This window comes from Urocampus carinirostris, chromosome 18 (assembly GCF_059441175.1).
Source record: "Urocampus carinirostris isolate Australia breed hairy pipefish chromosome 18, RoL_Ucar_1.0, whole genome shotgun sequence".
Lineage (NCBI taxonomy): Eukaryota > Metazoa > Chordata > Actinopteri > Syngnathiformes > Syngnathidae > Urocampus > Urocampus carinirostris.
The window spans coordinates 15915835-15932736 of record NC_142366.1 but is presented as its reverse complement, the minus strand read 5'-3'; the positions used below and the strand labels follow the sequence as shown (position 1 = coordinate 15932736).

The 16902-nt window shown below is 41.7% G+C and overlaps 2 protein-coding genes and 1 pseudogene across 7 annotated transcripts in view; 1 reads left to right on the top strand and 2 right to left on the bottom strand.

Moving 5' to 3' along the window:
• The window catches only part of LOC148348498 (progressive ankylosis protein homolog), a 36046-nt gene extending 30940 nt beyond the window's left edge, over positions 1-5106 (top strand). The window contains exons 10-12 of one of the 2 annotated variants that reach the window (XM_088322548.1): positions 1364-1487; positions 1555-1654; positions 3735-5106. In XM_088322548.1, coding sequence (XP_088178674.1) covers positions 1364-1487; positions 1555-1654; positions 3735-3827 — 317 coding nt within the window. In that variant the 3' untranslated portion in view covers positions 3828-5106. Of the gene's footprint in view, positions 1-1363; positions 1492-1554; positions 1655-3734 lie in introns of those variants that run through there. The other variant, XM_088322549.1, reaches the window with a different exon arrangement.
• Positions 5107-8435: 3329 nt separating this feature from the next.
• On the bottom strand, positions 8436-8579 carry LOC148348497 (U2 spliceosomal RNA; annotated as a pseudogene).
• Positions 8580-8895: 316 nt separating this feature from the next.
• Positions 8896-16902, bottom strand: part of LOC148348495 (ubiquitin thioesterase otulin-like) — a 32609-nt gene continuing 24602 nt past the window's right edge. For all 5 annotated transcript variants that reach the window (XM_088322236.1, XM_088322237.1, XM_088322240.1 and 2 more), the window contains one exon: positions 8896-12565. In XM_088322236.1, coding sequence (XP_088178362.1) covers positions 12353-12565 — 213 coding nt within the window. In that variant the 3' untranslated portion in view covers positions 8896-12352. The remainder of the gene's footprint in view (positions 12566-16902) is intronic.

Here is a 16902-nt window from a genome sequence, read left to right as displayed (position 1 = left end):
GCGTAGCATAAAATGTGAGCCCTATGTTTCTAGCGCCCGGGCAACACTATCGTGGAGAATAGTGCCAGATTGCAACACTCCTACTACTTCAGCCTTAAAACACACCAACACACGCACCAATATACATGGATTTAAAAATAAAGTGGGAGCAACAACAGAAAATTTGGATTACTTCCATTATCTTTGGTCCTCGTGTATTGCTGAGGTGAATACGGATCTATATCCTGGCCCCACCCACCTCCCAATTTTTTAACCCAATGTGGCCTGCGCCTCAGTTTGTTCACCCCTGGGAAGTGTCCGACGTTCCACCGAAAAAAAGGAATGTTAGGTATTAGTTACTTCATTTGAAAAGTAATTCAGTTACCCCCCAGATGACTGACTCCAAGATGTAGCGTGTTACTCTGTAAATAAGTAGCTAGTTTCAATTTACCCAATATACCCAATATACCCACATGGAAGTCGACGTCCCTTAAACTGCTTTAAAATAGCCGCAAAAAAAACAAAAGGAAACGTGTACACTATTATGTGGAAGCAGTAAATCCCTCATATTTCTTGCCTTGTGCAATCTTAAAAGCTTGCCAACCAACACTCTGCCGAGACACTCCATATCCATTTTGTCTCCGGGCTTCATACCACTCAAAGATCTCCTTCTGCATTTCTGGATACCCCTTTATTTTTTTCGCCAGTTATGGTGTACTGCAAACATCCATCCATCCATTATCTGCACCGTTTATCCTGGGTAGGGTCGCGGGGGTGCTGGAGCCCATCTCAGCTGTCCTCGGGCTGTGGGCAGGGGACATCCTGAACTGGTTGCCAGACAGTTCCAGGGCACACAGAGACAGACAATGCACTTGCTCATTCACACGTAGGGACAATTTGGACCGGCCAATTAACCTGACATGCATGTTTGGAATGTGGGAGGAAACCAGAGTGCCGCGGGGAGAACATGCAAACTCTGCACAGGAAGGCTGGTAGCTGGATTCGAACCCATGACCCATAACCACTCATCCGCCGTGCCACATATTGCAGACATAAATGAACAAATTAAAAGACCAAAATTGGGCAGAGCTTTACCGTAAATTCTGTCGTCTATTAATTTCCGATGAGTTTGTTGTTTCTTTATAAGCCACGCCCACCTCCCAACATGCAGCCTACCATTTGCCACTCATGACACACCACAAAATATGCATATAAGATGACTCCCTAATTTCAGCATTTTTGGTGATAGTTGTAAATCCAGTTTATACGGTAGGGAGAATATCGACATGAGGAGAAATTAGGGTCCCTCAAATTTTGAAATTTGATAGGGGGTGTCAACTTTCGATACCCTGGATGTAACAATATCGCTTTACACTGTTTTTAGTGACAGTCCGGGCTCACCTGACGGGCTGGCTGATGACCCTGAAGAAGACCTTCGTTTTGGCCCCCAGCTCGGTCCTGCGCATCATCGTCCTCATCACCAGCCTGGTGGTGCTGCCTTACATGGGGTAGGTAAGATCGCGGGCCCCGCCCTGCGCCGCCGTCCCCCCCGCACTCATTATCGGATCGTCGCAGGGTACACGGGGCCACGCTGGGAGTCGGCTCCCTGCTGGCCGGCTTCATCGGAGAGTCCACCATGGTCGCCATAGCGGCCTGCTATGTTTATCGGCAACAGGTGAGCAGCGCCCCCTTGTGGGGTCAGCGTCGTTTTCGTCCGCAAGAGTGCGGGGTTGCAACGGCCGATTATTTTCATCGTTCGTTAAAACGATTAGTCGAAGAATCGGTTAATTATTGTTTTTTTTGGGGGGAAGTTTGCATGAAATTGATTGGCGCTGCAACAACTAATCGATAAAATTGATTGAGGGTTGGCAACTACTTAGATCCTCGATTTTTTTTGTACCGTGTGATTAATGAGACATGTTAGGTTTTAATATTATGATTTACCGTTTAGCAAATTGTTCAAATTAGTTATCTGACTCCATTAACCAAACACAACCTACATTCACCTAGAAATGCGCGCTCGTTTCTTGATGGCAGATTTAATTTCTTAAACAATTGAACTAAGTGAACTCCATCGAATATGGCCGAATTAGCCAAATTAGTGTCGCTCGAGTCTCTGTCAAGCCTCCCCCCTCGTTCTCTCGCTTTCTTCTCTCGGCCTACATTTTTCCGCAAGCTGGTGTGCCGGCTCCTCCCATGGGCGTGCCAGGTAAGCCCCCACGTGAGCTCCTCCATCTCGGAGAAGAGCGTCCCGATGTCTGAAAAACTCAAAAACAACACCGAGCGTTTCTACGTCATCAGGGCCTTGCTCTGAAAACATCGCCCGCCGTCCCGCGTCAGAGTCCTGTTTTCAACAGTACTAGACAAAACATTCCGCATTCGGATCAGCGTGACCTGTCATTGAACTTAAGCCTACTCTGTGAAAATCTTCATTGCACTCTATAAATGTAACTTGTATTCAATCGTATAAAGTCTTTTATAGTGCAATGTCCAATATATAATCATGACAAAGTTTTTAACAATTTAAGGGAACAGAAAACTGAAACTAGATGAAAAAAAAGAAGTGATGGGAAAATGCCCGCATTCATATAGCACTTTTCAAGTCACTGAAGACCTTCCAAAGCGCTTTACTAATGATTTAGGCTAACAGCTACATGCTAATGACTACATGTTAGCGAGTCATGATAATGGCTCAATACTAAAGATTTAGGCTAACAGCTACATGCTAACGAGTATATCCTAACAGCTACATTCTAACTAGAAGACGCTAATATATACATGCTAATGACTACATGGTAGCGAGTCATGCTAATGGCTCCATGCTAACCATTTAGGCTTACGGCTATATGCTAACGAGTAGATGCAATTAAGTCATGCTAATGGCTACATGCATGACTTCATGCTAACGCCCACATGCTAAGAAATCATGCTAACGAATTCATGCTAACAGCTACATGCTAACAATTTGTGTTATTAGCCAAATACTTATTAATAGATGCTAACATCTACATGCAAATGACTACATGGTAGCGAATCATGCTAATGACTCTGCTAACAATTTAGGCCAACGGCTACAGGCTAATGAGTAGATGCTTGCGACTTCATTGTAAAGAGCCATGCTAACGGGTACATGCTATCATGTAGATGCTGACGAGCAAATGCTAAGCTAATAGCTACATGCTTACGACTTCTTTGTAAAGAGTCGTGTCAACGGCTACACGCTATCTTGTAGATGCTAACGAGCAGATGCCAAGCTATCAGCTACATGATTACGACTTCATTGTAAAGAGTCGTGTTAACAGCTACATGCTATCATGTAGATGCTAAGCTAACAGCTACATGCTTACGACTTCATTGTAAAGAGTCGTGCTAACGGCTACATGCCATCATGTAGATGCTGACGAGCAAATGCTAAGCTAATAGCTACATGCTTACGACTTCTTTGTAAAGAGTCGTGTCGACGCCTACATGATATCTTGTAGATGCTAACGAGCAAATGCCAAGCTATCAGCTACATAATTACGACTTCATTGTAAAGACTTGTGCTAACGGCTACATGCCATCACGTAGATGCTAACGAGCAGATGCTAAGGACTACCTGCCATAGCCCAGCTAGTTCTTCTAAACAGAGTTTTTGCTTTTGAATCCTTTCCTCATTCGACTCGTAAACGGGACGTCGATCCCTATGGGGAATTCGGGGCTTCGCCTCTTGAGTTTGGGGCTTCACCTCTCGCTGATCTTCTCCTCCGTCGAAGCGTCACAGCGAAGCGTCCCACGAGCTGGTGGAGGAAGGAGACGACTCGGCCCCCATGAGCCCGGTGGACGGCGAGGACGAAGGCCCCCAGTGAGACCCTCCGCCGCCCCCATTCTCCTCCTTCCGCATCGTACTCCTCGTCTCCGGGGGTGTCCAAACCGGCAGCCCGCGGGCCACATCGGGCCCGCCCGGGATCTTAACAGGGCCAACGTGATGTCCCAAAAGACGCTCACAGAACAACTGGATTTAGTTCTCTTTCTCCCTTTTTCTCACTCACTCTCTTTATTTTTCTCTCCCTCTCTCTCTCTTCCACTCTTTCTCTTTTGAGTTTGCTTTCTTTTTTGTTTTTCTTTTTCATTCTGTCTTACAATCACTTTCTCTCATTCTTTTTGCTCTCTTTTTTTATCTTTCTATTTCTTGCTTTCTTTCGATTTTTTTCCTCTCCTTTTTCTCACTTTCCCTTATTCCTATTTCTATTTTTATATTTTCAATTTCTCGTTTTCTCTTCTACCCTTTCTCTACCCTTTTCTATACTCTCTCTCTTTTGTTTTTCTTTTACCTTTCTATTGTTTTTCTCTCACTTTTTCTCTTTCTTTTTCTTTCTCTTTTTGTCTCCCCTTTATCTCTCCATTCCTCTCACTTTAGTTTTCTCTTTTTATATCTCCATTTTTTCTCTCTCTTCACTCTTGTTTTCTATTTTTACCCTTTCTCTCCCTCTCTTAACTCTTTTGAGCTTGCTTTTGCTCTTTCCCCTTTTATTTTCTTTCATTCTCCCTCTTTTTGTCTCCCTTTATCTCTCCCTTTATTTTTTTCTTTATCTCTATTTTATTTCTCTTTTTATATCTTATTTTTTTCTCTCTTCACTCTTCTTTTCTCTCTTTTACCCTTTCTCTCCCCTTAACTCTTTTGAGCTTGCTTTCACTCTTTCCCCTTTTATTTGCTTTCACTCCTTTTTTCGCTTTTTTCTTTCTCCCTCTTTTGCACTTTCTATAGCTTTCCTCATCACATTTTTTCTCCATCTTTCCTTTCTTTCTCTCTCTCTTTCTCTTTAATCTACTAGTCCAGTCCCCATAGGTGTGTTTCTCTACCATGAGTTTGACACCCCTGTTGTAAAAAAATCCATCCGAGTGTTAATCCAATGAGTGTCACCTGGGGCGGACACGGAACTCGAAATCCAAACAGGTCACGGGAATTGTTTTCTTTTCTAAACGTGACAGAGGCAAAGGGGTCGGGAATCCCACTTTCCTCATCACGCATCAACCCTTTCCTCGCAGTCTGACCTTCTTGTGTTGGGCCAATCATCTCTTCACGTGCTTGTAAATAGTGTACAGACATTCTTATTTGGCAAATAAATTGCTTTATTATTAATGATCCTTCCTGTGTCTTCCAATTCATGTTTTTGATGCTACCTATTGAGTTATGCTAATGGCTACAAGCTAAAAAGTGATGCTAACGGCTGAATGCTAACTGCTTCATGCTTACAAATTATGCTAATGGGTACATGCTATCAACTTCATGTTTACAAATTATGCTAATGGATACATGTTAATGAGTTACGCTAATGGATACAAGCTAAAAAGTGATGCTAACGGCTGAATGCTAACTGCTTCATGCTAAAAAATTATGCTAATGGATACATGCTAACGACTTCATATTTACAAATTATGCTAATAGCTACATGTTAATGAGTTATGCTAATGCATACAAGCTAAAAAGTTATGCTAACGGCTGAATGCTAACTGCTTCATGCTTACAAATTATGCTAATGGCTACATGCTAACGACTTCATGTTTACAAATTATGCTAATGGTTACATGTTAATGAGTTATGCTAATGCATACAAGCTAAAAAGTGATGCTAACGGCTGAATGCTAACTGCTTCATGCTAAAAAATTATGCTAATGGTTACATGCTAACGACTTCATATTTACAAATTATGCTAATGGTTACATGTTAATGAGTTATGCTAATGGTTACAGGCTACAAAGTGATGCTAACGGCTGAATGCTAACTGTTCCATGTTAAAATGATTTGCTAATGACTACATGCTAACAACTTCATGTTTACAAATTATGCTAATGGTACATGTTAGTTATGCTAATGGTTAAAGGATAAAAAGTGATGCTAACAGCTAAATGGTAACTGCTTCATGCTTACAAATTATGCTAATGGATACATGCTAACGACTTCATATTTACAAATTATGCTAATGGGTATATGTTATTGAGTTATGCTAATTGCTACATGCTAAATAGTGATGCTAACGGCTAAATGCTAACTGCTTCATGCTAAAAAATTATGCTAAGGATCCTTTGGCTACTTACTGTTGTCTTTTGGGCAGGTACAACCGGTAAAACTGACCTTCCTTTAAATTAGTCTAGCTTCTGGAGCGTCACATTTGTGGGTGTGATTAAATTTTTAGAATGACCAGTAAAATAAAACTCACATGTCTATTGTTCTAAAGCGATTCTGTGAGTGAGATTGCCAAGACACTGAAGATGTCCTTCAACGGTAAGTACTATTCACTTCAGAGAACAGCACAAAATGGTTATTCTAACCAGAGTAGAAACGAAAGTGGGAGGCACGGCCCACTAAGAAAACAGGTAGGTTACAGTTTCTAGTTTGAGAAATTGATACCTTACAGATCAATGTTCCCTGTAATTTTCCTTACGGGTCTGAGCGTTCACACAGTCTGTGAGCAGCGCTTGAAACAACAGTGAGCCACCATAATCCCAAGTGTGGCAAGATAATTCATTATCAAACATGCCCAAAACTTGACATCAAGTTACATTTTGCTGAGTTTCCGGCAATGCAAAATGATTTTTCTCTTTTGAATGAATTGATTCATGTACGTTTGCAAAGGTTGTACGGCCTACAAACGTCGTTTGTTCTTACAATTCTTTCACAAGATATCCATTTTTTTTTTTCCTGATATATTTTGTCGCATAATATTAACATTTTTGGGGGCTTATTGAGTAGGTTGTAAGATACAGAACTGTACTTAATCACATTTTTGAGTGGAAGTACAATGTTGGCAACAAGATTCACTTGATACAATCGGAAATTATTTGAATGCAACACAAACTTTTTCTTCTTTTTTCCGTGTTTTTTTCTACTTTTTCAAAAATTGCTTTAAAAGAAGTCTCATTGTGTTTATTTTTCATTTTGGTATTTTTGTCTCCTTTGTTCTATTCCCCCCTTCTTCATTTTGTCATTTTGTGAATAGTTTTACATAATATTTGGTCATGTTGGGATTAAAGAAGCAAAAACAACCCGAAGAGCCGTTTAGGACCCGAGAGAGCCGGTTCCTTTTAGTGAGCCGAGCCGAAGAAGCCGGTTCTCGACAAACTCTACTAACTTTACTTTTCAACTTCGTTCGACATTGACTTCAAAATACCGCATTTAGGACACAACGTCAGGGGAATCCGTGTATTTTGACCTTCATGCACTGTAACTTTGACTTAAGTCGCTTCTTAATAAGTAATTTTGAGCCCTGATTTTTGTGCGCTGGCTAGATTTTCTTCTGCGCTGAGAATGTGCGAGCAGTGCGCAATTGCGCACGCGCGCAGCTTAGAGGGAACACTGTTACAGGTTCTCAATTAGCAGCTTGGTTGAATAGTACCTGCAAAACACCGGTGTCAACTATGGTAAAGAGGTGACGCTGAGATGTTTGGCTTGGAGTGGGAAAGAAAATGCTATATATTTTTGAGACTGGGCAAAGAAATGAAATGATTAATATGGGTGTAATCCAGGGGTGTCCAAACTTTTTAGAAAGCGGTGGGCCAGATTTGGTAAAATGGAGAGCCGACTACTCAGCCTGGCATTTTTTTGAACAATATTAAAAGTTTTGCATTGAGTGGTGATTAGCGTCGCGACCTCTTAGCTCTCTTTTGTAGCATTTTCATTTGACTCGTGAAAAAGTGCTGCTGTTGCGTTATGACTGCGTACAGTTGCTTCACCTTTTCACAGCGTCTGTTTCCTGTTAGCTATTTGTAGTCAGCATGTTTCCTCCGACAGTGCTGCTTGATAATATATTCTTTGAAAACAGCCAGTCTTTTGGCAAATTAGGCGAAAGCAGTTGTTTCGGATTTTGGTAAAAAAAAAGAAAATACTCCAGTTTGTACTGGTCCTCACAGTCAACTTTCCTTTTTTTATTTACCGTCGCCATGTCAGGAATGGGGCAGTGGTTAGCGCGTGTACGGCACAGTTCTGAGGTCATGAGATCGAACATCTTGTGTGGAGTTTGCATGTTCTCCCCGTGCTTGCGTGGGTTTCCTCCAGGCACTCCAGTTCCTCCCACATTTCAAAAAGATGCTTGTCAGGTTAATTGGCAGGTCCAAATTGTCCCTAGGTGTGAATGAGTGAGTTGTCTGTCCCTGTGGACTGGCTGGCAAGCAGTTCAGGGTGTCCCCTGCCCACTGCCTGAAGATAGCTGGGTGGGCTCCAGCACCCCCTGCGACCCTACTGAGGATAAGCGGTGCAGATAATGAATGAATGTCAGAAATGGGGTGAGCTAAATTATTTTCCGAAAGTCAAGGGCGGGGGGGTTTTGTAGAGGGTTATTGTTCTATATTCTTTATCAATTATCCATTATCCGTTATCAGTCAAATCATAATACACTGCAAAGCCAAGAGGCCGAGACACTTGTTCCCAGCCAAGAGGCTGAGTCAAGGTCCTAGCCACAGGTTCAAGCAGCGATCAATGCGAATGCACCGATCCCGGAGGTACTGCAATACCGGGCCGATGCGTGGAGTGGACAGAGCAAGCTCTTATTCCATCTTCCAATTGCAAAAAAACAACTAAACCTAACCATTACGGCTTGTATTGGCTAAAGAGCTACTGCCACTATCTGGTGAAATGGGGAATTTTTTTTGGGGGGGGGATAAATTTATTTTATACTGCAGTTAATATTACTGGCGGGTGACATCGTAATAATTTTCTGACCGGTAAAAATCGGACCATGAGCCATAACTGGGCCCTGGGCCGGACTTTGGACCCACCTGGAACAGGACCACAGACATTGGACCACTCATTTGAAAAATACTTATTAAACTCTTTTTAATGGCAATCAGAAAATTGCCTTTTGAACAGTAGTGTATATTTCCATGACAGGTGAGGTTCAGCTGCTATGTCAGAACTCGTGAAGAAATAGGCAAACAGAAGAGGTTGTGCTTTTCTTTTATTCACAAATTTCTCGTCCACATTCATTCACACTTGTGCATTAGAGCTGTAAGGCAATACGGAGGCAAACGAGCTCCTCACACGCTTCTCCTTTATTGGAAAAAGGCAATGCGCTCTGCACAATACTTGCTCGCAAAAAAAAACAAACCTCATAAAACCTGAGGCTGATGGGACGCGAGCACCTGATTTCATGTTTTAACAGCAGTCTGGATTCCAAGTCATAAATCAATATATTCACAATTCCAGTGGAGGTGTGTGGGTGTATCCCTTAAACACATTTCCTGTGGTGCATCTTGGGGAAGTACAGCCTGTTGGTGCCCATCCCAGGCAGTTTTTTTGAGGGGGTTAACTCCCCGACAAAAAACAGATGGTACTGGTTTCAATGGATACCAGTAGCAGGAGAAGCCTCCTGATGTGACTCAGATACAGCAACTTCATCATCTGGTCACCGTTTTTTCGGTGTAAAGCCTCAGCCTGCTATTCAGAAATTACCCAGATTATGGCGTGTAGTGATACTAGATCTCAAATCACAGTATTGATACGGGGTGGGCAAACGAGTCATGGGCCGCATTAAGTTAAAAAAAGTAGACAGCCAAATTTTGAATGAATACACATGCAAAATCTTCACGTTTTAATTCTTTTCATATTTGTTTGAAATGGGATTATTTTCATCAAATTTGGTTTGGAAATACTCACATTTAAAGCAAAATAACGTGTTTTAAGCACTTAATATTTAGTTTTGCACTGTTACTAGTATATTTAATATCACTGTAGATTTATTTTTTTCTGGTATTTTTCCAGTAGTATTTTTGCAGAATTTGTATAGTGTTACTGTAGTTCTATTTTTTTTAATTGTATTTTTGGAATAATTCTGTAGCATTTCTGTAGCATTTTTGTAGTATTTCTGTAGTAGAATTTTTACTGTATATTCCTCGTAGGATTTTAGCAGTTTTTTTCGTGGTAGTATTTTTGAAAAAATTCTGTAGCTGTATTTTGGTTGTATTTCTATAGTTTTTTTTCCCTCTAAAAATTAAATTTTATTTAGTTCTGTAGTGTTTTTGTAGTACGATTATTGTAGTATTTTCGTATTATTTTTAAAGGATTATGTAAAGTTGTACTTTGGTAGCTTTTCTGTAGTTGTATTTCCGTATTATTCTTTAAATGTATTTAGGTAGTATTCCTGTTGTAGGATATCTGTATCATTGTAAAAGCGTAGTAATATTTTAGCATAGTAATCACATATTAGTAGGTCCCTGACTTTAAGCCGAAAATTTTACATTTAGTATTTTTTGTAGTATATCAGTAGTAGTATTTCTATAGTAGCCACAAAATGACAGTAGGGACAAAGCCGGCGATTCAATTTCTTGGTACTATTTACCTTCGGCAGGCCGGATTAAAAAGCCCGCAGGCCGCAGTTTGCCCACCCCTGGCGTAAATCCACTGTGTACTCACTAACCCATTACGGATCTGAATGAGATAGGAAAAGGCATTCAATTTGAGCTCATCGTTGCACTTTTTCATTTTTAATGCCTTTTCCTACGTCATCTACACTCCTAGTCACTTAGTGGTTACGATGCAACGCTTTCACACTGTCCTGATCCGGGTTTGATTCCTGTTGCAGCAAAAGCTGGGCAGATGTGATCAATCATTGCTCAATTACGGTTATATACTACCATAAAACCTTGAGTATATAGCACACTCAAACAAAGTTTAAATTACGTAATTGTGGTACCTCTACTTACGAATTTAATCTGTTATAGGAGTAGCATGTTTTATATAAATTGTGCTGATTTGTTGCAAACCCCGCAAAAGTAGAGTATATTTTTTCAATAAAACATGTTGAAATTAGATTAGCGCACAATAAACATAAAATGTAAAAAAAACAAAAAATAAATAAAAGGAAATAATACGAATATTCATTCACTTTTTATCTTGCGTTTCTTGAAAAACGGATCCAACGACGTCTGCTTCTGCCGGCTTCTGTCAATTTGTCAGAAATGCGCGAGAAATCGCATTTTCAGGGTGATTCCTTTCTACATATTACGAGACTTCATGGAATTTTGCTAAAATGTCTTTTATTTGGGCTGGTTGAATGATGGCTGCCTCCTCCTCCTTTTTTGTCTCTGAACTCTAACGGTGACACGAAGAGCATGCTGGGATGCTCTAGGCCACAAGACAGTTCAAGTTTGGAGTCATTTTGGGAGCGGCGAATATTATCGACAACCTAACTCAAGGCTATATTTTCGCATCAAGGTACCGTAAATTCCGGACTATAAGCCGCTACTTTTTCCCCAAATGTTCAGCCCTGCGGCTTATTCAGCGAAGCGGGCAATTTATGGAATATTTCTAACGGCCACCCGCGGCGCTGGAGTATAAAAGGTGAGATCTGAACCGGTGGATTACATGCGCAGAGGAAGACTGCAACCTCTAAGTTTAAGCATACGTTGTCTGTAAAGTTAAGGTACGTTCCGATAATGAGGAAGACGCCCTTGATGGCATTAGTTATGAAGAGGAAGTTGAGGAGGACATCCCATGAAATTCACAATAACGGGATGCATTCTATTAACAGGCACGTTTGATACATTGCGAGCGTGATCCTACTAGCGTGTTGGTACCTTTCAAAGGCACGGTTTGGGATGAAAGTTATATTATTATTATTAAAGCTTCGAAAACTCTCTCGGTTTACTGTTTTTCTTCGTAAATATGTGTAACCATGTATAATATGTATTTGCAACTGTATATTTTTGTAATGTATTTATTTTAGAGATTTATTCAGTTGTGTTCTACGGACGAATCAAAAAGAAGGGGCGGGCTGATGGGAATTGGGGTAAAGCCGAGTTACCGGTAGATCTGTCTGTTGTCGCAGCGGACAATTGTGGATATATATTTTTTCCACCCTTAACTTTGGAAATATACATTTTGTTTCCTTGGATTACTTTCAACGGGACCCGGACTTTACAAGTCTGCGTCACACGTTAATTACGGGTATCATTTTCTATTTATGATGCTAACTGTAACTCTGGAATTGTGTGCTATCTATGTAGTTACAATCCTTTTGGCTAAGAGTAAGTGTCCCGGCTCCTAGGCTTTGTAGCGTATTATGAACTGACCGATAACGGATAATGGATAATGAATAACGAAGATAGAACAATAATCCTTAAAAACCCCAGTTACAATCGTGGAACTTACAGCCTGGTTCTGGGTTAGACTTGTGATGGTGTCACAAGTTTTAACGCGGGCGCATGCAGCTTATACATGGGCGCGGCTTGTGTAAGAATAACACTGGCAAACCATCTAAAAAGTAGTGGGTGCGCTTTGTAGTGTAGTCCGGAATTTACGAACTTCATAACCTGAAATATTCGTAAGTAGAGGTACCACCGTATGAGCAAAAACAATATCAAGGCTGTTTTTCCCCCTCTCCTGAGATTTGGGTGGTTCTCAGCTAGGGGTGGCCCCCGCCCCCGTCTCCCGGTGCAGTTCGGCGACGGGAACGTTGTAGTGTCGGTCGTCCTCGGTGACCAGGCTGATCCTGGGCCAGCGGTCCTTGTGCTCCTCCGGGAAGTAGGCCACGAATTCCTCGCTGTCGGCCATGTAAAGGCGGTAGACCTGCAGGGTGCAGCGCAAGGTGTCTCCCAGCAAGCACATCTCCACCTGAGCCCAGAGGATTCAAAGCAAATCGCAATCCCAGAAAGTACTTCATTTGTTATTTAGTTTTGTAGTAGTACTGTAATTTTCAATTTCTGCAGTTAGAATTTTGTTTTAGTCCTGTACAATTACCGTAGTCTTTGGCTTTTTTCTAGCATTTCTGCAGTACCATTTTTGGAGTATTTCCATTGTAATACAGTTGGAGTATTTTTGCAGCATGCTACGAAAACAACTAAAAGTACGGAACCTTGCCTTTAGATCTGGTGACAAGGAGGCGCTGTTATCAGCGAGGGCTAACCTGAACCGGGCTATCAGACTAGCAAAGCGAATGCACAGTCAAAAAATCCAGGAACGTTTCCTCAGCACAACCAACACCAGGGATATGTGGAAAGGCATTCAGGCCATCACCAGTTACAAGCCAACCACCGCCCCAGTGCAGAACACTAGCATGGACTTTCTGAATGACCTCAACAAATTCTTTGGAAGGTTCGAGGCACAAAACGGCACCCCTGCAGCGAAAGCGGTTCCAAATCAGGACGAAAGAGCACTCCACCTGGACTCATCTGACGTGAGGAAGACCCTGAGAAGGGTCAACACAAGGAAGGCTCCAGGCCCGGACAACATTCCGGGGCGGGTACTTAGGGAGTGCGCCGATCAGCTGGCTTGTGTACTAACAGACATTTTCAACACCTCGCTAGACCAAGCCAAAGTACCATCATGCTTCAAATTTGCCAACATCATCCCAGTGCCAAAGAAACCCCAGATCTTATCACTCAACGATTACCGGCCCGTTGCACTGACTCCTATCATAATGAAGTGCTTTGAGAGACTGGTTAAAGAGCACATCACCTCCAGTCTCCCCTCCTCATTCGACCCCTTTCAGTTTGCCTACAGGACAAACCGCTCCACCAGGGATGCCATCTCCTCTGCGCTTCACCTGAGCCTGACACATCTAGAGGAGAAGAACACCCATGTGCGGATGCTGTTCCTGGACTTCAGTTCAGCATTCAACACCATCATCCCACAACATCTGGTAGACAAAATGAGACTCCTGGTTTTCAACACCCCCCTGCGGAACTGGCTGCTGGACTTCCTCTGTGACAGACCCCAATCAGTGCGGATAGGTCAGAACAGTTCAGATGTCATCTACCTCAGCACGGGCTCCCCCCAAGGCTGCGTCCTAAGCCCCTTGCTGTTCACCTTGATGACACACGACTGCGTCCCTAGGTCCGCCACAAACCACATCGTGAAGTATGCTGACGACACAACAGTGGTGGGCCTCATCAGGGATGACAACGACCTGGCCTACAGAGAGGAGGTGGAGCAGTTGGTGGGCTGGTGCAGGGACAACAGCCTGGTCCTGAATGTCGACAAAACTAAAGAGATCATTGTCGACTTTAGGAAAAACCAGCCCAACCATGCCCCACTTTGCATCAACAACAAGGCTGTGGAGGTTGTCAGCAGTATCAAGTTCCTAGGGGTGCACATTACAAACAAACTCACCTGGTCCGTAAACACTGCATCACTGGTTAAGAGGGCACAGCAGCGCCTGTACTTCCTGCGGAGGATGAGGAGAGCCCACCTGCCCCCACCCTCCCTCATTACATTCTACAGGGGCACCATAGAGAGTATCCTGACCAGCTGTATCTCTGTGTGGTGTGGAGGCTGCAGCGCTACCGACTGGGGTAGTGTGAGGAGGGTAACGAGGACAGCAGAGAAAATAATCGGGACTACACTTCCCTCCATTCAGGACATTGGCCAGAAGCACTGCCTATCCCATGCTAAAAACATTACCGGGGACCCCTCTCACCCCCATCATGGACTGTTCACTCTGCTAGCCTCTGGGAAGAGGTACTGCAGTGTGCGGTGCAGGACCACCAGGCTCCGCAATAGTCTAGTCCCCCTGGCCATTAGACTGTTAAATGGTCAATCTAACATATAGTTAACTTAAATCTAAACGGCTGCTAATCTGACTTTTTGCACTACTGGCAGTTTTTTTTTATAGCTTGCCACTCCTTGCACATTGCTCTCTGCACTATTGTAATTACAGCGTTATGTTACAGTGTTAATGTTACTGTGTACCTGACTTGTTAACCTGACTGCCCATTTTGCACATCTGGTTAGCTACTCTTCTTGCACTATCGGCACTATGGTAAAATACTATACGTAGCCAAAATACAATACAACATTATTTATATCTGTACATTCAAGGAAACTGTGGGGGTCAGATACATCGACATTTCGTTCTGTATACACGTGTACTAGAATGACAATAAAGTAGATCTGAATCTGAATGTTACTGGAGTTTTAGTTTGTCGCCGTTTTGTAATAATTCTGTCATAGTATTTTTGTACTTCTGTAGTATATTAATAGTATTTCCATTGTAGTACTTTTGTTGCATATTTGCAGTATTTTTGGAGCATTTTTGTCCTGTTACTGGAGTTTTAGTTTGTAGTATTTTGTAATGTTTCTGTAGTTGTTGAATTTCTGAAGTATTTTTTCTAGGGTTTCCATTGCAGTATGTTTGTAGTGTTACCGAAGTTTTAGTTTTTAGCGTTTTGTAATGATAATGTAGTTGTTATATTGACTTTCTGTAGACTTTTTTAACCCTATTTCCATTGTAGTACTTTTGTTGCATATTTGTCGTATTTTTGGAGTATTTTTGTAGTGTTACTATAGCTTTTTGTAATGTTTCTGTTGTTGTTGAATTTCTGAAGTATTTTTATAGTATTTCCATTATAATACTTTTGTTGCATGTTTGGCGTGTTACAGGAGTTTTAGTTCGACGCCATTTTATAATACTTCTGTCGTAGTAGTTTTGTATTTCTGTAGTATTTTTATAGTATTTCCATAGTAGATTTTATTGTAGTATTACTGTAGTTGTATTTATGTCATAATACCTCTGTCGAATTATTCTTTAAGTATTTGTGTAATAATATTTCTATACTAATGTTTTTGTTTTATATTATTAGAGATATTTTTGTTGTGTTTCTGTATTAGTAATTTGAAGTATATTCAAAGTATTATTTTAGTAATGTTTGTTTAATTTTGTAGCATTTTGTGATAATGATTGAAGCTCGTATGGAGAGGCGTTCATGTATTTTCTTTTTTGGACAAAACCGAAAATGCACTTTTAGGGTCATTTTCATTTGAAAAGTGCTTGATAAACAAAATTTGGTGCATTCCTAAAATGTACCGTGTTTTCACGACCATAAGGCGCACTCTGTGAAAAGGGACAGTCTCCGTAGCTGGTTCAATTTCTGTATTTAACACTACACTGGGCGCAACGCGAGATAGGGCACGGGTGCATTACAACAACACAGACAAGCATACAAGTGTGCGTATTTAAAAATATAGTGGGAGCAAAACAGAGTTTGGTTGTGGTGTACTGAAGAATTGATTAAAAAGTAAGACACACAGGTAAAATACGATTAAAAAATTAAAGTGCTAGTGCAAAACAGTTTAGCACTCATATTTTTTAGCGGTAATATCCGGTTTCAAGACCAGGTGGAAACGTATGTTGGCCTGGAGAGGGATGGGGTTAAGGCAGGGGTGTCAAACTCATTTGAACTTGGGGGCCACACGATAGAACAAACATTCTGTCGGGGGCCGGACTAGTAGATTAAAGAGAAAGAAAAAGAGATAAAGAAATAAGAGAAAGAGGGAGGGAAAAGGAGATGGCAGGAAAACGAAAGAAAAGAAATGGAGAGTGCGTGAGAAACAAAAAAGAGATAAAAAGTCGTGAGAGAGGGGGAAAAGAAAGGGAGAGGAAGAAACAAATCCAAAGAGAAATAGAAAGACAGAAGGAGAGAAAAGAGAAAAGAAAGTGCGAAGGGTATGAAGAGAGAAAGAGAAAAAGGGAAGTTGGAGCAAAAGAGGTTAAAAGACACAGAGAGGGAAAGAGACAAAGAGCAAAAAGGAAGAGAAAAAGAGAGACACAGAAAGTGAAAGAGACGGAGACACAGAGGGAGAAAGGGGTGGAAAAGAAAGAGAGAGAGAGAGAAGTACAGTGTCTTTGTGAGAGGCACCTGGCCTTGGCAACACCAAGTTGACATATTTCAACCTGCAGCTTGTTTTTCTCTTACGCTTCTCTGAGTGTTGTCTAGCGGGCCGGATTCAATCCCTTAGCGGGCCTGATCTGGCCCGCAGGCCGCCTGTGGGTTAAGGGATCCAACCAACTAACCAACCAGCAATCCATAACAAACATGCGCAAATCCTTGCCCTCAGTTTCTGACCAGAACAGCTTCGCTAAATCTCCGTTAAAGGGTTCACTTTCTCCACTTTAGTCCCAACAGAAACATTAGCCCAAGTGTCAACAATCCATTATTTTCATTATGATATAA